At 39.5% G+C, this 21300-nt stretch overlaps 1 protein-coding gene across 36 annotated transcripts in view; it reads right to left on the reverse strand.

Annotated features, from left to right (window-relative positions):
• TPK1 (thiamin pyrophosphokinase 1) overlaps nt 1-21300 on the reverse strand; it is a 327683-nt gene that overhangs the window by 50915 nt on the left and 255468 nt on the right. For 34 of the 36 annotated variants that reach the window (XM_083822028.1, XM_083822049.1, XM_083822039.1 and 31 more), the window contains one exon: nt 17809-17920. In XM_083822028.1, coding sequence (XP_083678154.1) covers nt 17809-17920 — 112 coding nt within the window. Of the gene's footprint in view, nt 1-1541; nt 9902-11965; nt 12056-17808; nt 17921-21300 lie in introns of those variants that run through there. The other 2 variants (XR_014578877.1, XM_083822050.1) reach the window with 2 other exon arrangements.

The following is a 21300-nucleotide window of genomic DNA, read 5'->3' on the forward strand; positions in this document are numbered from 1 at the left end:
TAAAAAAAAATGTGGCAGGTTAGATCTTTTCAACAGAGATAAACACATATTATTGCCATGGTGCAGGCAGTTCATTGTGCTAGGGAATGCCTTCTGAAGAAGCGCATATAGTTGTAGTCCTCTGTCCAAACAAAGGACAATTTAAACTGAAATGATGAGCCCCTAATCTGGGCAGAGGAAAAAACAGCTGTGAAGAGGAGGCCAAAAGGGGGAAAATACCCTTTCTCTGGAGGAAAAAGAGCTACATATTCTAGGGGTCAAAAGAGCACAAAAGCAGCCACTGCTGTCAATCCAAGGATTTATCCTAGTGGGATACTGAGATAGGAGCCTCAGGTAAGGGTTGATAATGGATACTTAGGAAAGAACTTTAAGACAGGGCAATGTGGAGCAGTATTTCCCACAGCACACCCTTCCTCAAAGGACAAACATCTGTACCTTCGGTATTTCTTGAGATAGAGACTGTATCACTGTGTTTACAGGCTTGTTCTTCCATAATTTTGTCATTTTTTTTTTCCTAACTCCATTTATATTTCTGGTCCACACAGCATCCTGTGGCAGTGAGTTACACAGCTGAGCTCCACGTTACATAGAGGACTCCAGTCAGGGATCGCGCAGTGTGCTTGCTTGGGGGAGCAGACTTCAACCAAACAAGCCATAGCTCTAAAATTCCCACCTACACAACCTCTTTAGGTTCAGAGATGGACACAGCAAACAACCAACAGTTGACCAAATGTTTTAAGAGAAAGGCAGTATCTGTAAATATAATTTTACTAGACACACTTTGAAAATAGCAACTATGTACAATATTAAATACATTAAAAAAAAAAAAACCAACAACCAACCAACCAAAAAAAAAATCTTTTATCCTAATTAATTCCTATCATTATAAAAACCAAGCCAGAACCCAGAATACCAGTATTCCTACCTTTTGATTAGCTTCATTTATCTCAGGTAAGACAAATGCTCTGTGATTCAATTTCCTCAATGAAGAGAATGGGAATGTCATATTTTCTCACTACAAAAATGTATTCCAGATTAGGTAATGCACTTAGTTTTTGTAAAGCATCTATATAGACTGCTAATGGCAGGTGCTATACAAGTGCAATGAATTATTTCCTTATGTTTCTCCACTTCCTCCTCTGTGAACCCTTTTATTAGCAGATGCAGCTGGGAGCTAAATACACTGGTGACTCTGACTGACTGATGAGGTAGTGTTTATGCAAGTAAGCAGCAAGAAACACTAAATCAGAGCATAAACAAATCTTAGGCTAAATGTACAGATGAAAACCTAGCACATACTAAAAATTGTATGTTCCTGAAATTAGTATTCAGTTGGTAAAGATCCCATTTTTATTTTCTGGTTTAATTTTCAAATAATTTCAGTACTAAAGCATAACTGCAGACTGCACAGGGAGAAAATACTGAAATGGTTATTTTCCCCAAATTTAGAAACCATCTGTTTTGAAGTTCTGTTTGGCTAAGCAAATTACAGGACTCACAGACCAGTTAAGTGCTTAAGTGCTGAAACATATATAAAATACCTTTTCTCCATTGCAGGAGAGGAATGTCTTTAGCTGAGCTGTTTTGCATGGTACCTCCAATTTATCCCTTCTCAATTCACTCTGGCATCTGTGTTGCTGGTGCTAGGGTAACAATCTCATCAGGGTGCTCAACAAAGGTTAATGCTGACAATAGACTGGCAGCACTTGATGTGTAAGCAAACAGGACTACCATTTTACTTGCATCTAAAAGGTCAACAAAACAGAACCTAATTCACTTCTTTCATACAAGCCCAAGGGCAGGCACATGACAGAAAAGCCAGCAAGTTCATTGTCAGGTCTACAATGCCATAGGAAAACTAACTGATTTCAGCACTGCAGGTGAAGTGATGTAAAAGAAATAGAGCAGGGATCAGGGGCTGCTAATGATCAGGGGCTTTTCTTTGGCAATATCCTGCTTATTTTTTCCTCAGTGAATAGAATAGAACAATTTATGCAGAATGAAGACTTACCCTGTAATTTAATTACCACAGGTTACTTTTTGCATTGTATGATGCACAAAATGCTGATATTAAACTCAAGCTGCTGCAATAAAAATCCCTTTAATTTAATCTCACTACCAAATGTTGTTGCTGTGATTAATAATTAGCAAATGGCAGGTGACAAATCAAATAGAATTATAGCGTCATTCAGATTACATGAGCCTCTTATTCCACCCTGTTTTTCTAGCAACGTACTTGTTTGTCATCTTGTTCCCATCCACTTCCAATTATCCAAATGTACTTGTTCTGCCCAAAATGGTACTTACAATGTGGCTCTATAAACATTTGGTACAATGGCCCTCAAATACTGCACTGTTAGTGTCTTGCAGACATTACTGATCTATGGGGCAGGAGTTACAAAGGCTGGCCTTACCGCGAGGAGACAGGATGCTGGAAAGCGGAGAAGAGAGGCAGGAACTGTGAAAGAGTAATGCATGAATGAAGAGAAACAGCATCTCCTCTTGGGAGTAGTGGATCAGTGGGTCTTCCTCACCCAAAGACATCACTTGGCAGTGCTCAGCCTCTCCATGTGCACTTTCAAACTCTCTCCTATTAACCCTGCTTCCCTGCTGCACATGTGTGCAGGCTCTGAAACCCAGCTGGAAGAAGCTTGGTGCTGAGCCCTTTGATATTAATGGCAAAGTTCATTCAGGTAACAGCTCTGTGGTTATCCCAGCCTACAATATTGGCCCTGTATACTCTTTAAAATATTACAGTTTGAATTCATATTCAATACATCATCATCTTGCCAACAGACTCCATCCTTGCTGAGGAAGAAAGTGTTTACAGCAGTATATAATGATAAACATATAAAGCCATCATCAATCATTCATCAGTTACAATTACCATTTGCATCCATTTATCTAATCACAGTCTGCAGTAACTGCTGCACTTAAGCAGTTCAAAACCACTTTAAAGATGGAAATGTTGAGGATAACTACTGCATAATTACCTTCACATTTTGTAGCACTCTGCTAACTCATATTTCTGTCCCTTTTCGGGTTTAATGTATATTAAATAAAGAGGAATTATTATTTACATACACCCCCACTCACCTACACACTCACATGTACTGACTGTGACAGTGCAGGTGAGAAATAGCAGAGTAGTCTCGTAAACCCAATTTAATGCGCAACTTCAGCTGTCTCAGACACTTAGCCTCTCAGTCCATCTCCGCTGCTACTTTAAATACACTGTACTTCACATCTAACTATAACAAAAAACCAAAACCCACCACCAGTACCTACAACAACAACAAAAAAAAACACACAAAAACCAACCTCCTGTCTTTTTTCTCTCCCCTTCTCCTCTGCAAGATCACCTGCCAGAAAATTATTTCCTACCTGTCCTGGATGTCAGAATTCATTCTCAGCCCTCCCTTCCCATTTCTCTTTTTCATTCCCACTAATCTGAAGATGACAAACACTGGTCCTGAAGTACTGAGAGCTTAAAGGTCAGATAACTTCCAGTGTTCAAAAGCTATACCAAAGAGGACAGAAAACAATTTGTTCTGCAGTGCCTACAATAACTTAATTTGCTATATGACAAAAATAATGGATTGTTGAAGGTGGAAGGAATTATATTTGTGTATTCTTCCACTTCTTCTGTCTTTTTTCTTAAAATACGATAATATCTAACTTTCTACACCAAAATGGATGCTTGTCTGAAAAGCATTCTAAAGTTTTTTGGAGTTCAATCCAACTCTCCTCGCAACACCAAAACCGTGATTCCCACCAGCCAACCACACAAACACACAACTGCTACTTCACACAATCACAGAATGGTTTGGGTTGGAAGGGACCTTAAAGACCACCCAGTTCCAACCCCCTGCCATGGGCAGGGACACCTCCCACCAGACCAGGTTGCCCAAAGCCCCATCCAGCCTGGCCTTGAACACCTCCAGGGATGGGGCATCCACAGCTTCTCTGGGCAGCCTGTGCCAGTGCCTCACCACCCTCTGAGTGAAGAATTTCCTCTTAACCTCTAATCTAAATCCTACCCTCTTTTACATTAAAACCATTCCCCCTTGTCCTGTCATTATATGATTGAGCAAGAGAATCACTCTCCATCTTTTTATAAGCCCCCTTTAAGTATTGAAAAGCTGCAATGAGGTCTCCCCAGAGCCCTTTCTTCTCCAGGCTGAACATCTCCAGCTCTCTCAGCCTTTCTTTGTAGGAGAGGTGCTCCAGCCCCCTGATCAACTTCGTGGCCCTCCCCTGGACCCACTCTAACAGCCCCACATCCTTCTTGGGCTGGGGGCCCCAGAGCTGGATGCAGCACTCCAGGTGGGGCCTCACAAGGGCAGAGCAGAAGGGGGCAATCACCTCCTTCCACCCGCTGGTCACTGTTCTGTTGTTGCAGCAGGATGCAGTTGGCTTTCTGGGCTGCAAGCGCGCACTGCTGGCTCATGTCGAGCTTTTCATCCACCAGAATTCCCAAGTCCTCTGCAGGGCTGCTCTCAGTGAGTTCTCCTCCCAGTCTGTGCTCACGTCTGGGATTGCCCCAACCCAGGTGCAGCACCTTGCACTTGGATTTGTTGAACCTCACTAGGCCCACTTCTCTACTTAACAGCTTTCTCTACAGCATGTGATTAAGGAAAAACATCAGAGGACCTCTTTGCGGCATTCTTAGATAGTTGTCTAAACAAAACAGCCCACAACAGTCTAAGCTTCTAACAGAAAGTCAGTAACGGGTGCTGTTGGGCAAGCCTAGCCTACAGACACTGGAGATTACAGCAGCAATGGGTGAGTGCACAAACCACCTCCCATTTGGCATCGTGGGGGACAGAATCGACTTCTGCAGGAGCAGCAGTTGAGAGAGCAGGAACCGCAGCCCTGCACTTCAGCAAGAGTGCTCCGTCAGCCCTCCAGGCTCTCGAACCTCTTGACGCACAAGCTCTACATCCTCATGCTCCAATTCTGCAGACATCCGCTAAACACTCTCCAGCTATGAATGTCAACTGTGCTGTGACAAAAAAAGACCCAACAAAAATAACAAAAAAATCCACATTATGTATGGAGTGCAGGCTGCACAACCTATTCTGTAGATGGCACTGTATGTTAAACAATGATTTTCTTCTCTTTCCACAGTACAGTTTCTGAGGAAAATAACCCAAATGAAGCCTCTAACACAATACAAATATATATTTATTTACAATCAGTAATCTTTTCATGGTATTACCTTTCAACTGCAACTCCACAAGTTATCTCCTAATTGCAATAAATTATCTTTATTCCTGAAGTACAGAACTACCGGGCAGGACAAGGTGCACTGTACAGATGCAGAGTAATAGACAGCCCCTGCCCCAAAGAGTTAACAAGACAAACAATAAGAGAAGAGACACAGCAGACTAATGAGAGCTAATGATGTGTTCCAACCCTGCTGCTGGTCCCCAGCCTGTTGTGCTACCCACTGAGTCAGCAAGTGGTGCTGTGTGCCATGGTAACTATTAACTTTTTTTTTAAAAGGCTGTCTTCATTATTAGGAACTTCTGAAGGGTTTGTTGAAAATGGCATCAGAGGAGGTATGCCACAAAACTGGCAGAGAAATTCTGGAAACACTGGTGCAAAACCAAGATTGACAAACAGCATGTGAATCATTATCCTGGCAAGTTAGAAAATAGCATAAAATGAAAAAAAAATAATTTCACAATAGCTAGTAAAATTCTTCAGGAATTCAGCTGGGACACTAAAGTAATTCCTGTAGCATTAAAAGGAATACAAGTTAATCTCATGATTCACTGACAACAATGTTTGCCTGAGGTATATGAGATGTAAAATTAATTGCCAGCAGGAAAGGTCCCAAAAATCTAAGTCTTAAACATTTCAGGTCTGTTGTAGAACTATACTAACATAAGCATGTAGGGTAACAAAAACCTGCATGATAGAGCAAGTGGCACATGCAGTTTCTGAAGAACCAAACTGCCTTCCTCGTGTATGCTGCAAATGAACAATACAAATCTCTACATATGCTCCTAACAAAAAGCTGTCTTTCAGAGTACTGCCAGTGTTGATCTGCAGTTATCAAAAAACTGGTTGCAGGCTGTTGGAATGTTACAAGGTAAACACATCAACCCTTTGTGTTTTAACATAAAAAGGAATGATATTGAATTATTCTTCTACAACTAGGATTGTGTTGATGTTAATATTTCATTCCAGTTCATGACATGATGAAAATTTTCCCTGCTCTCTAGTGAGTTTCTTGCATTGTTTGTATAAACAGTCAGTCTGGACTGAATTTTAATCTGGATTGAAAATCTTGCTCTACGTATGGCAGACAAAGCCACAAGAGTATGGTACGGTTTTAGCATTGTAAAAAAAGCAAACACACAAATTCACATCCACTGTGGTTGATTCACGTAGTCCTGAGTGTCTTGTTCTCTTACAACTCTGCAGACGTACCATATTCTGGTGCTTTTAGCAATTCCAATGAAAAATTTACGACTGTTTAAAAAAACCTGGTACGTATCCAGAACCCTTTTCTTCCAGAATTCTCTCATGAAAGATTTACTAGCTGCATGGATCTGACAGCTGTATTGGTAGGATACCACATCTGTTGAACTACAGGTAAAGGAGCCACATGCAAGAAATATTTGAAAGTCATTTGTCTTTCCGTGTCTCCATACTTTGCCCAGACAGCAAAATCGGGAAGAATTCATGTAAATTACTACAGCCAATCAGTAATACATAAAAAATATGCAGAGCTAGAAAAGAAAGTTTTATAACATTAGAGAGTGAGAAGAGATATTCAAACAGGAACCAGCACTGACAGCTAACCCTGGAGACTGAGATTAAAGTTGCTATCACCTTATTTTACATATAGAAAAGCCACTTCAGGCATTTTTGAAGGTTATATCTCCCGCTGCAGAGTTTGACTTGTAGTAAGTACTTCTGCCCATGTTTAGCTTTACACACTGAATAATCCCCTTATATTTCATGGAACCAGTCACATGTGTGAAAATACATGGAAGGCTAAGTCTTCTGATAAGTCAGGGGGTTCAGTTATCCTAGTTTTGTGAAGGAAAGGACGGAGGTACTTCCAGATTACCATACTATTATTAAAGACAGTGTGTATTTTTTCCATTAATTCCACAAGCTCAATATTAAGCTCTAATGATTCCATAAAACATGAATTCTTCAATATACATTGGATATAAAGACTACAGGAAGATAAGGTGAGCATGTAAGGATTTTATAATAATTATTTGAGGGATAAAATTTGAAAAGATACTTGTTTGTATCAAAGCTATTCATAAATTGCAGAGGTCAACTGAAGCTCATCTTATTCACAGAATGGCTTGGGTTGGAAGAGACCTTAAAGATCATCCCGTTCCAAACCCTGCCATGGGCAGGGACACCTCCCACCAGACCAGGTTGCCCAAAGCCCCATCCAGCCTGGCCTTGAACACCTCCAGGGATGGGGCATCCGCAGCTTCTCTGGGCAACCTGTGCCAGTGCCTCACCACCCTCTGAGTGAAGAATTTATTCCAAATATCTAATCTAAACCTACCCTCTTTTACTTTAAAACCATTCCCACTTGTTCTGTCACTACATTCCTTGATAACGGGTCCCTCCCCAGATTTCCTGTAGTCCCCCTTTAAGTACTGGAAGGCCACTGTAAGGCCTCCCTGGAGCCTTCACTTCTCCAGGCAAAACAAACTCAACTCTCTCAGTCTTTCTCCATCAGAGAGCTGCTCCAGCCCTCTGAGCATCCTTGTGGCCCACCTCTGGACCCGCTCCAACAGGCCTATGTTTTCCTTATGCTGCTGACCCCAGAGTGAAACACTTTACTCCAGGGGTTAAAGGTTAAAACGTCTTAAATCACACAATGGATTGCCTCCATGCCAGACATGCTTGATGCACCTTACATGTGTGTTAGACAACATTTTTTAATTTAAAACTTTTCTGTTTGTTACAGAACAAAATAATGTAATACATAGGAAGAAAGCATGTTTTTGTGTGTGTGTGTGTGTGTTTGTGTGTGGGGGGGAGGAGGAGAGAGGTTTGGCTAAATTTCTTGGAATGAAATCTAAAATTTGACATGTAAAACAAATGCAAAACTGACCATGCTTCATCTTCAACTGACTAGATTGAAATGACTATCTTCAGTAGTAAACCCTGTAATTATTATTATTATTAAATGATGACTGGAAATATAAAACCTGATAAAAAAACTAAATGTTAAATTTTAAGCTACCATCGTCCGATTTCAAAATACACTAAGGAAATAACCTGAAGAATACTGATTCATTAATGACACAATTTTTAATTCTACATTGTTTTCAGTACTTAATCCAGATTCATGACATCAAAGCTTTCTGTAATTATGTTCTTAAGCTCTATCTATGCTTTATACAATGGAAAAAAAAACCTCCAATATTTCTCTTCATAACCATTTTTTCCCCCCTCTGTTTCTATAAGCAAAACAAACCATATCGTTCTTTCCAACTCCTTTGCTTTAAATCAAGAAGCAAGCTCCTGATGAGTGTTCACGCAGCTGATTAGAAAATTGTCTTACAAACAGCATCATTAAGTGGCATGCCAATCAGCAGTGATACAGTGGTATTGCTGGTGCCTGTGTAAATTATAGAGTAATGCCTTATGCTTGGGAAACCTAAACGTACAATTCTGAGATTTCTTATTGGCAATTAGATTATAAACTCTGTGTTCTAATGCTTAACAGCATGAGAATATATTCATCACATACTGTATTTGTAGAATACAGAAAGGAAAAAAAAATCCTAATTGGAGCAGACTTTATGAAGAAGCTGTTATGAAGGAACCTCCGACACTGAAAGCTTATAAAAGACAAAGCTTTTTTTGAAGGAACCTGTCACAGAAAAATCTATAAGGACTATAGGATCTCTTGAACTCTATTCCACCCCCAATTACTTGGATTTACTATTTGTTTTACAACATGTACCACCACCAACATAAAATATATTAAAAATATTTGGACTTGTTTGAAAGATGTCAGTGGTTTTATCAATAATTTATTAAATACAAGAGAAAGCTTCAAAATATAAAAAACACAGCAAACACAGCTACCACATACTGACCCAGACTTGTGTTGATACGAGGTGACATGCTACACGCTTACCTGTTAATAGTTCATGGACTCACATGCACACACAAGATGATTCTTAAGAAATGTCAAGATTGCAAAGTCATAGACTTGGGACTTATGGGATGCCAGAATTAAGGTTTGCCTGTGAAATTTTAATTCAGGTTCTTCAGCATTCATCCTTTAATTACACACTCACATTAACCAAGTGGTCCAGACTCTTTCAGTAAACAGTGTTTGCTGAACTGACACATTTCAAGCCCTGATTCATTATAGGGCTTTATGCCTTATTTACTGCATAGATTTAAACAGCATTGAATGTGCGCATATTAAAATGCTCACAGACGTCTCTGTGGTGCTCAGTACAACAGAACTGATAATGCCATTGCACCTGCTCAAACGCTCCAGAGCAAAGGCACAAATTAATGACAACAGTGGGTGTCTTGGAGATGAAGCCACGGGTTTCATTTCTGAGTATCCTGTGCTTTGCAGGACCAAGGCAGAGCCCTCAGGAACGTCTGGGTGCTGAGCACCCCACTCAAGTACTGTGAGAAACAAATGTCTGAGATGCATGTTGATAATGCACTTGCTTGGAGTAAAATTATAGACAACTCTTGAATTGGTAGCCCTAAGAACGCAAGTGAAAGTCCTTCTTGTTGTTCCTTCTTGTTTTTAAGTCAAATGACTAATGCCATCTCTCGTCATTGGATCAATACCCAGCAAATCTTGTGGACAGGCATGTATCACCTGAGCTGACCAGTCTACTGACAGCAGAAGTAGGTTGTTATCCCTGGACAGCTGTGGAAAAAGAGGGATTACTACAGCAGAGAAATAACAAGACTGAGAAATGCTGTCCTCAATTCAGGGTTTCAAAAGCGAGTATGTCAACTGTCTACTTAAAACACCCGTTTTTATTTTCTCAGTCTCTGTGTTCATATCTTCCCATATTTTGATGTTATCTGTCCTTCCTTCTTCCCAAAACATGTCTCTACTCCCAGATGTGATCTCCTAGCATCCTGGTTTTCCCTCTCTGTTTCTCTTTTCTTGTTCCCTTCCTGCTGTTGCCCCGATTCCCTCATGTATATGCACGGCCCAAAAGATGCTGTAGCAAGACATGTATATATCTATTAGAAATTTGTATTTTCCAACTCACCTGGAAAAACAGATTTGCTTAGTGGTCTGTAATTGGTATGTACATCTAAAATTAATAGTTCCAGAACACACTGATTACAGTTAGTTGTTACTGGCTGATTAATTACACATTGGGATGCCATAAACAACTCACAGCCAAAACATAACTTTTTTGAAGTATTCAACAGTCAGTGATGGCATCCACCAGACTTCCATCCTCTCCAGAACTTCACACCACAGCAAGGAAAAATCTACCCCTTCTTCTTTTCCACAAACATCTAGTGACAAAAACTGGTAGAGAAAAAGGCCCCTCAGAAACAGCGTGTGATGTATTTGTAAAAGGTGCAGCGAATGAAGAATTGAGGTATAGTAGAGGGAATGGAACTGCTTGTCATTAAGATACAGGAACAGATCACTGCTGAGGATTTCCCCCCGTGTCATGTTTCTGGGAAGAAGAGATAAATCACATACACTCGTATCTACTAAATTAGAAAGCAAGAGTCAGTTCTGCTAACTACATGAACAACCCCCCAAAAATCCAAGTATCATGTTTGTTTGTTAACTGAGCCACCACAAACAAATACATCCAATTTTTTAAAAAATACTTCTAAAACTCTAGGAGATGCCAGACATGATTGATTTCTCCTCCTACTGGTCCTTGCCCTTTTACGGTTCTGCAGAGAACATTGGGAACTGGCAATAACTCACCACACGCCTCAGAGAGCTTTCTTGTGTTTGGAAATCTCTCGGCAGTGTGACATTTACATTCATTATGGCTGATTCTGGGCATTTAAATATGAAAACAATTAAAGCATATTTGCAAGGGATATGACAAATGAGCATTTGCACTCTGGCCAATTTTTCACTGACTTTCATTCAAATACACCATGATGTTTCATCTTTGCCTCTGCAATTGTCCAAATGAGATGATTTCCCAATATCCATATGGGCAGGTTGACTGATGAGAATGCCTTTAGAATTAAATGCCTTTAGTATAAACTCAAAGGTCTCTTTCTTGGACCAATTCTGCTTCCGCAACCACTGATGAGATTTCAGAGCCACCACTGAAATCCATAGAATTACCGTGCATTCACATCAATCTAAATGGTAGCTCCCTGCAGAGCTCTCTCTTCCCCAGAAAGGTGCTCAGTGTTTACAGTTCCTACCCTCCCTTTAGCAGCAGCAGGTTGTTTCTGATTTTCATGTGACTTTAGTATCCTTACTAATCAGCTGCAACTGAAGAGATGAGGACTATCTGTACCAAAATTGGTCTGAGCCAGTGCACCTCTTGTTTCGTATCTCCAGATCACATTTCCATTAGCAGAAGGGACTGAAGTAAAAGGGGGGATGCAATGGAAAAAAAAAAAGTGTTTTGCTCCTTTGACAATCTTCTCACCTCTGTTATTAATGATGAAATTAAATTGTGCAGTTGCAGTGTGCCGTGGCAACATAGCTAGAGATAAATAAGTGCCTAGAGTTTACTTCAGGATGATCTTAGGCTGTGGAGAGCCATCTGCTTTGTACACAGCTATGATGGAGAACTCTTTTTTTTTTTTTTTTTTTTTTATATTCCATTCCCTTCCTGGCAATTACTGCCTGGCTCACATTATATTACATACATTATACATATAATACATATAATTATACATATAATATATTACATATATTATTAATATTACTGCCTGGATCACATATACACTTCCATGTCCTTTTAAAGAAGGCTGGGCTAACCTTAGTGCTGGTTTCTGTTCAGATCCAGGGTACTCATGAATCTTTCTGTAAGTGGAGTCCTACATCAGTAATGTCTCCAAACAGTGTGATCTGGAAGAGCACGCAGGTTTATCATGTTAAAACTGCTTTTCCAAACTGAATGCCAGGACCCTGCTACAGAAGAGCTGGAACCAAATCTCCCTCCCACTAACTCCAAACATTTGTTGAAATCTATGGAAATGGACTGAAAGTGTGACAGGAAGAACCTCAGGAGATCCTCACCTCAAGTCCCTTCACAAAGTTTGACAAAGGTTTTGAGCTGCTGTCCAGGAAAAAAATGCAACTACAGCTTTAGGGGCTAAGCCCAACTGAGCTGTGTTCATCGCTCCTTTAATGTATGCCAAATGATCTTTTTGGTTCAAAATCATTTCACGCAATGCTAAGCAATGCCCTCACTGTTGTCTTTGCTGACTTGCAGTAACCCAGTAGGATGCCAGACTGCCACCATCAGAACATCTGCTTTGTTGGAAAAGTATTTCAGCAGGCCTTGCCTTGTAATAAATGATGTGACCCTGGAAGGCAAACAGCAGCACTCCTGCAGGCAAATAGCTTGCAAAAGGTCAAAAACGCCCAGAGCTTTGGGAGCAGCAGCATCACTTCTGTCACTCTGCACTACCCAGGGTCTTAGCGCTGCAATGAATAGGGAAAAGATAAATTATCAAAGATCTGCAGACAGATCCCAGTTGATGGACTGGGAAGTCTTCTACCAGTGAAGAATGAGAAGAGAGGGAAGGACAGGAAAGCAGAGGGGAACAGTGAACAATTCAGCTGTGAAGCTTTTTCACTTTGCCGCTGAAAATGGACCTCCTCCTGCAAGTGCTGCTTAGTTTGCCTCACAGAATGAACTGGGGCAGCAAAGTGTGCCATATACACTATTTCAGTTATGAAACAGGTTAGAGTGCTTACAGAAACAGCTTTGCTAGATGCATAGATGTTCGTCTTAATTTATTGCGTTTTCCAGAACCGTCCCTCACCCTCTTTTTTTTTTTTTTTCCTTAGGGAGTTACTTCTTTTCTTTCATCTTTTAGTCTCTGCCTTTCTCCTAAAACATAAAAACCCACTGCTTTTGCAACCTGTTTGTCCCATCTGCAATGCCCAATGTCAACACAACTCCAATGTAGTGACAAAACAGTGCAAACATTTCACTTCTACTAACAAGGTAAACAGCATCAAAAGGATTTTGAATCCTGTTTTTCTACCTGTGAAGTTAGTTGTCAGTGGATGCTCTGCTGCTACAGTTAGAGGAAGAAGGTCTTGCTCCTGTTGTTATTGCTATTGCCATTTGAAGTGAAATGACTGGCATTCTTTTGAATTGGCAGCATTTTACAGCAATTTAACTTCCTGCCTAAAGAAGCCAATTTGCATGAAAATTATCTGGAAAGCACAATCATATACACACACATTTATATATATCTATATGGTGATATTTTCAGTACAGGCATGACATACAGCATATCAAAGGCCAGAGGGATGAAGAGTAAATTAGCTGGTGAGATTATTTTCTACAGTAATTTACTAGAAAAGGAACCATTTCTGAGAAAAGTCTACCATTACCCTCCAACCTCTTCTATGGTGAAAACTGCAGCTGATTTCTGCCTTCATTCTCATTCAAGTTCCATGAAAGCACCACTAAGGACCTAAATAAGCATGCTGGGTAATTCTGGCATTATTGGATTTTTCTTTACTTATTTATTAGGTATGGGAGCTGTTATCAGCAAGCAGCCAGGTGAGTCAAACTAGACAACGCATTATCTGATTCCTGTGCTGTAAATCAGATTCTAATAGAGAAGAGATCTGTATCCCTTTGGGAGTGGAAAGGGTATGTTTATAATGTGTTCTGAATGTGTGCTGCACAATAGCAAGTATGGATAAAAATATTTTCTCTAATCAATTTTCCACTTTATTCTCCAAGTTCTTTCACCCATAAGATGAGAACTAAAATGAATGTTCTGTTTTTGCCAACTAAGACATGCATGCATAAAAGCATGCATACATGTTGCATCCTCACACAGAAACACAAAAAAACTGAATTCTGCAATATTAAAAGTATAATCAAGACATCAAGTGCATTTGTTTCTGAGCTGGCAGAATAATTTACAGATCTCAGGTTTATCTAATTCAGCCATTAAAGTGAGAGCCTTGGTATCCTACTTGCAACCCCAATACAGCTTCTGTCTTAGGCATTTATCCTTGTCTTTTTCTATTCAGATGCTATGAAGTCTCATGACAGCACCTGTAGATTAGACACAGATAACGTTTGACTACCCCTTGAAGGTTTTACACATTTTAATCAGCAGAGTAATCCAGATATGCTCACAGAGAAATCTTTGTTAAACATTAAAAACCTTGATGCAAAGCCAGCTCTTTCTTTCACTGCAGTGTTATTTGAATTTTGAGTTGCTGGAAATTATTGCTTGCAAAAATGAGGGCTTCCCTCACACCTAACCTATCAATTTTCAACTGTTCAGACAGAACCAAAATTCTGAAAATAGTTTACAACCAAGGAACTTAAAAATATTTTGAGGACTCAAAAATTAGTTTAAAAACAAACAAACAAACAAACCTAACTTGTTAGATCACGTTCTATTAACTCCATGACAAAATGGGGAAAAAGGCTTGTCATATCGTATTTGGATTGAAAATTTCTTCCATGATTTACACACCAAAATATGAATTTATAACCAAATCACTTTATTCACTGAGGTTTATGAAAGTATGTCATAAAAATGCCATTAATAAGCAAACAGGGAAAGCACTGTTGCTCCCAGATGTCAGCATCAGTGCAGATATCCAGGTCAGACTTCAACGTCTTCTCATTCCCTTTTCTTGCCAGATGAGCCTTCACTTCTCTCCATTGCAAATTACAGGAGGACTAACAATTTTATAAGTAATAGCAGAAGGCAGCACAAAAGCCAGGAACACAATGAAAGCTAATATCAAACTTACATTATCTGAATATAAGGCTTATTTACTAGGAAAAAAAATGTGAGTCACAATTAATGACATGCTTTATTTGAGATATTGGTTTCCCTTTTGAGGATGCAACTACACTTCTATTTGTTTCATCAATATCTGAACAGTAACCTGATTCAAAATTTGTATTTGGATAAGTAAAGTTTAGCTCCAGTCACCTGGAAACAAGATCAATTTCAGGTTGTAATGGCTTTGGTGTCTCAGATAAATTAAATATCTTCAAGGAATAACAGATTATTTTTGGTTTTATTTATCTGTGATGATAATGCAGAGAAATAATTTCTTCATTTACGACCTGTGAGAAACACGAATACTGAGTCTGAAAGTATAGCCTGTAACAGGATGCAGCGTACACATCACTAAGGAAAACATAGTAAATGTCTGAGGTTTCCTCTAAGTGATGGAGAACAACAACGACTGGGAGAAGAAGGGATGGTGGTGTCACGTTAGCACAAAACAACAGTCACTTAAATACTTTTTTTTTGTCTTCCAGAAAAAAGAAAGACCGAATTAAGTGTAATAAAAATCCCAGTAGGTCCATATCTAGCTATGCCTCTTAGGAAACCAAGGAAGTCTAATATAGCATAATTAGAATGCTAAACATTGAAGAAACTGACTTCTCAAGCCAATCCTAGATATGAACTATTACTGCTTTTTACCACTGCACCTCATGTTCCCCTCAAACTGGTACAGGTAGACTAGTAAACCCTTTCTTCTTAAGGACGTGTGAAAAACTTTGTTTGAAAGAACAAAAATCTCTTTTTTTTTGGTATAGGCTGACATTTAGTTTCAACAAACAAAGGCAAATCATGATGTCAGGAGTAACAAAGCCATGTAATTTGTGATAGCAGACAGACCACCTTTAAAATTACCATCTTTCTAATCAGCACCTTGTAAAACTGATTAAATTTATGACATTAAACTCCAAAAAAAAATCTGATGTATCTAAAAAATAACCTGTTTTATAACTATTCAATTAAAACCACAAGAAAGGACTGTAGCCTCACAGAGTCCACCAGATTTTGATCCACAGCCTTTTACAAAGTGATAAAAGCTTCAAAGATGTTCTCTTCATTAATGTAAGGCTGGTTTGAGCTTCTTTCACCTCACTCTGCAGGGCAGACAATTCACTGAGAAATGGGTAGTCCCTCAGTGCAACTGGGCATAAAATTCATTGCACAACAGGAGAGGAGCAGATGAAGATCCAGTAACTTACTTGTCAACTATACTTAGTACAAATGAAAATATTTGACTTTTTCAACTTAAGAGAACTGTCCCTTACACCATACATTTAGCTCTCACAATCCAGTTTAAGAGACTAAAAACATCACTAGCCAGACAGCTCTCCATCCCTCCATCTGGCAAGTCTCTCATATCATGAAATTAATGCCATATTTGTATCTTTCATCATACTACTTAATTTCACATACTCAAATCCTCTGTGGAACAAGACACTCCCCAGACTAGCACATAGGCTGCTGGCCAGCACAGTGGGTAAACCTCAGATTAATCATCTGCCAACAGGGGCAATGCTCGGCAAACTCTGACAACCATGTGCCCTTTCTACACTTTCTACATGGAATAATAGCTCTAAAGTCTGGCCATGTACAGCAGACCGCAAGATCAGAGCCTGAAAATTACTGCTTTGCTTCCCTTAAGTTCTGACGAAACCCTATCTTAACATAAATAAACAAACAAATAAATAAATAAATAAAAATCCCATTATTTTCTTCAGTAAATACAGCCTGAATGACTCAGTGTGGGAAGAGAGAGCAGGTGGATGATTAGATCTTTTTTTCTGTTTGTCAAGAAACTTCCTTTCTCTACAGATAGATGTCCCAGTTCCAGACCAAACACGCTTTTCCCACTTTAGAATGAGAAAAAGAACCATAGAATCACAGAATGGGTTGGGTTGGAAGGGACCTTAAAGATCACCTTGTTCCAAGCCCCCTGCCATGATCAGAGACACCTCCCACCAGACCAGGTTGCCCAAAGCCCCACCCAGCCTGCCCTTGAACACCTCCAGGGATGGGGCATCCACAGCTTCTCTGGGCAACCTGTTCCAGTGCCTCACCACCCTCACAGTGAAGAATTTATTCCAAGTATCTAATCTAAACCTACCCTCTTTTAGTCTAAAGCCATTCCCCCTTGTTCTGTCGCTATAGTCCCTGACAAATAGTCCCTCTCCAGCCTTTCTGTAGCCCACTTTAGGAACTGGCAGGCTGCTCTAACGCCTCCCTGGGGCCTTCTCTTCTCCAGGCTGAACAACCCCAACTCCCTCAGCCTGTCTTCATAGGAGAGGTGCTCCAGCCCTCTGATCATCCTCATGGCCCTCCTCTGGACTCACTCCACAAAAGAAAAAGATGTAATTATTCAGAGCTGACAAAAAGACAACATACATAAAGCATTTCAGGGGAAGTGACGTGGCTTTAATAATCGGTATCATGTTATTATTTGTCTGTTTTAACTTCAGGGCTTTTAACTAGGAGTTAGGCACTTGCAGCTTCCCCTCCCTGGAGAGCAATGTATCAAGATGGTAACGTATCATGACCCCAGCAAATGCTCTATTAAAACAGCACAATGACTCTCAAATGGAAAACACATTTCTGCCTGCAAAATCTCAGTTTTAAATATAACTCACTTTTTTTTTTTTTTTTAAATTTCATTTCTAGAAACAAATGGCCTGTTAGGGATCCAGTGCCACGCTCTGCCTTGCAAACACCCAAAGCCCTTCGGCACCGGCGAGGCTGGCATAAAGGCCGGGTTGGCCAGCAGTGCAGAGGTGTGCAGCTGTGACGACAAGCCCACCGCCCGTGAGGCACCTGACTTACTGAGGTTCCACCTGAGGCCGGTGGTGGTGACGCTGTCGCAGGGGTTCCCGATGGGGATGAGGCCGCACCAGGCGCCTTCCAGTCCCGTGTCCACTCGCAGCTCGTGCTTGCCCTGCAACACAGAAGGGCCTGAGGTCAGTGCAGAGTAACATGCTTACACAGAGTAATAACAGCCAAGTGAAGTTAATACACATTTTTTTGTGTATACCTAAGGGAAATTCAACTTGTACCCATCATTACGGCACATATGAGAAGTGGCAGCTATGAATGACAACAGGTTTGTGGCCAAGCTTTTACAAAGTACTCAAAGACCCCAGGTGAACATCTTCCAGATATCAGCATATAAACAGTCCCAGTGAAGAGCAGATAGTGGAAATCTTCCACAGAATGGAGAGAAAGAGCTAAATTTCAGAGTCCTGGCACAGTTTTTATTTTAAGAAACTAATTTGTTTATTGTGACTAGCTACAACAGCAAACGAAAAAAAGTGACGAGATCAGTGGAAAATTCATACTCTGGTCTTTTCTGCATAGGTAATTCATTCTTTCAAACAAACGTGAGCTTCATCTGGAGGAAGGTTAAGATTCTTTAGAAATATGGGTTTCTTTGGGGTTTTATTCTCTTGTGGATCCACAGGCAAGTTAAATCCTTGAGCATGTCTTTTGTACACAAGTTCTTCATCACTACAAATAAAATCAGATCTGCCTATTTTTTAATCTACCAAAATAAAAAAAAAACCTCTGAACCCCCATGCATTATTCAGTGAGTATGTTACTAAGCAAGAAACCAAGGTCTTATAACAAAAGAAAAAAGAAACTGTTGAAGGATAAATCTCATAAACATCCAAAACAGCAAAAATACTTTCTCACAGATTTTAATTTGGGGAATGTACTTAAACTTTTTTATTTGTGTCCTGTCTGTCCTCTCATAGTCTCCTTCCAAATGCCTCTGCAAATTTAAAGTCACTAGTTAGAAAGTCAAGACTGGAGGCAAAGTATCTTATTACTGAGATGCTGATATCTGAGGTGTTTGACAGATTCTCCTGTTAATGCCAAATGCATTATGAAGAAACAACTTCAATACATGTCATGCTCTCAGTTAACAAATGAACCTTGGAAAAGCTGTCAATTAGGCAGTATTGGATTGCATAGCTTACGCCTGTTTGATTGTTTGCAGGGCAACGTGAAAACCAATCCAATATCATCTATCTTCTCAGGGTGTCCAGCTTCATGTGGTGATGAGCCATGTATTCCTATAGTGGTTGTGAATGCTTTCCTGCCAAATTCAGAGGTGTAACAAATTCAGGCTTGATAACCTTTTAGCTGTGCAATATGCCATGCTACTTCTTTCCTGCTGTATGGAGAGAGGAGGAAAAGGAGAGAAGTACGAGTGCAAGCTCTCTCATGAGGCAATCACAGATATTGTCTATAACGATGCTGCCGATGAAGGAGTGAACAAAGGAGTGGGATTGTCTGTTCTTGCTGAATGTACATATTGCTGTTGCTCAGGGTTATTTGAGGAGAAAACTCACTGCATTCATCTATTAAAAAGAGAGGTAAAAGTAACTGGCCCAACAGAGAACCTAATCAAGCTCTGTATTACTCAAAACTGTGCCTACCTATTATTAACTTTGCATTTTTCATTTTCTGACATTTTGGCCCAGGTTACTGAATTGAATCCGTATCTATAAGAAATTTATGTAGAAATCTGTCTTTCTGTTCTCAAGAAATAAATCTTTAAAACAAAAGATGCCATTATCAGAGGCTTGCCAATATCCAGGATTGGATTAAGAGTCTTTCAATATTTGATACTTCCCTAAAATGCCATTTCACACTTCCTCATGATTATGTGAGAATCTTGACTTCCTTCCCTAATAAGGCCAGTTTCTAGCCCTCAACAGTAATAGTAATTTCAAACTAGGAGCCCAAACGGCTAAATCCAAGCCAGCAGGTAGGCAGGAACTAAAATATTAAAATTCAGATTATTTTTGTAAAAAAACTCTCAGCTGTTAAGCCAAACTCATGGCTTGGGGATTGGTTTACTGTTATTACACAAGACAGAATTTAAGACTTTTATTTATTTAAAATAAATCAGCAAAGGACCTTATTATTATTAGGGACAGTGGGGACAGAAAATGGAAATGATCATTGGGAAAAAAACAGACAAACAAAACAAATGAACATCTAATTTTTGCCAAAAAAGATAAACAGCTAATGCATTTGTCCAGTAAGGCTCTAAAGTCAAAGCACTGCAAGTCTGCCACATGGGAAATTAGGTGCCCAAGCTTATCTTGGAGTTTGCAAGTACAGATCTTTCAACCACAGAAGATGGAACTGTTATTTACAGGAGAAAAGGAGGTTCAGAACTTGTAATTTGCAAATACAAGTATTAATTTGTTCTATTTAAATCTCTGTGTTTAAAGGAACAATTATATACTGGCACTTACAATATAAAACTCTGTTCAGTTTCTGCAAAACTCAAAGTTCCAAAATTAGGATTAAAAAAGAAAACCAAAGTCTGACTAAATAAATCCCTTGCCCTCCTCAAGTGTTTTCTCTCTGCAGGAGGTAACTGAAATATTTTCACATTTTAACTTAAGAATCAAATATTACCATGTTTGAATGTTACTGGTGATAAAATAATGGCAAATAATACAGCTGCATTGATTTTTATCTTATTAAGTCAGTTTTGAAAAACATTGATCAATCGTCATTATTGATTTTTTTTCTTCATTTTGTCTGTCATGCCAGGAAATAAAATCAATTTCTAAGTTCAGCAATAAGAAGAAAATGTCAGAAGATATTTTTAAGAATACTTCATCCATATAGGTTAAACCTTCTGTTTTGATCCCGATGTCTTCTGTTATAAGAAAGCATTTAAATAGTAGTGGTTAAACACCCCCTCACTCCAACACTTGTTGCTGAGGAAGGACTTAACACCATAGTAGTTGTTCTCTGTCACATCTCATAAGTCAAATGAATAGAAGCCTGACTGCAAAGAACTCATATACCTAACACTACCATATCTGAGACTGTAACACACTAAAATCCTTAGTCAAAAGCTTGCAAGCTCAAAAGCGTGTGAACAACATCAAGACAAATGCTGACAGATGCTATGCGTGCTCAGGTAGCCTGCTGGCACTTCATGAAAGTATAAAGAAATGACTTATCCAAGTGCTTTCCAGACCAAACATATTGCAATAAATGTATACAATAAAATAGATACCAAGTAAGAAAACACAATGAAAGAGAGAGATAATGGGAGCTGATCTCCAGTAGTGCATTCTGAAGGGATCTAAAGGGGAAAAACGTGGAACCTGACGGGTTAGAGCTGGACACAGAAGAGAGGCATCAGGCCAGTTAACAAGATGCTGAGGAGGAATAAGGAGTCAACATTAAATTAAAAAAAAAGGGGGGGGGGAAGAAAAAGAATGAATGAATGAATGAAAGAAAGACAGAAAGAAAAGGAAGGAAGGAAGGAAGGAAGGAAGGAAG

This window comes from Anser anser, assembly GCF_964211835.1.
Source record: "Anser anser genome assembly, chromosome: 2".
Taxonomy (NCBI): domain Eukaryota; kingdom Metazoa; phylum Chordata; class Aves; order Anseriformes; family Anatidae; genus Anser; species Anser anser.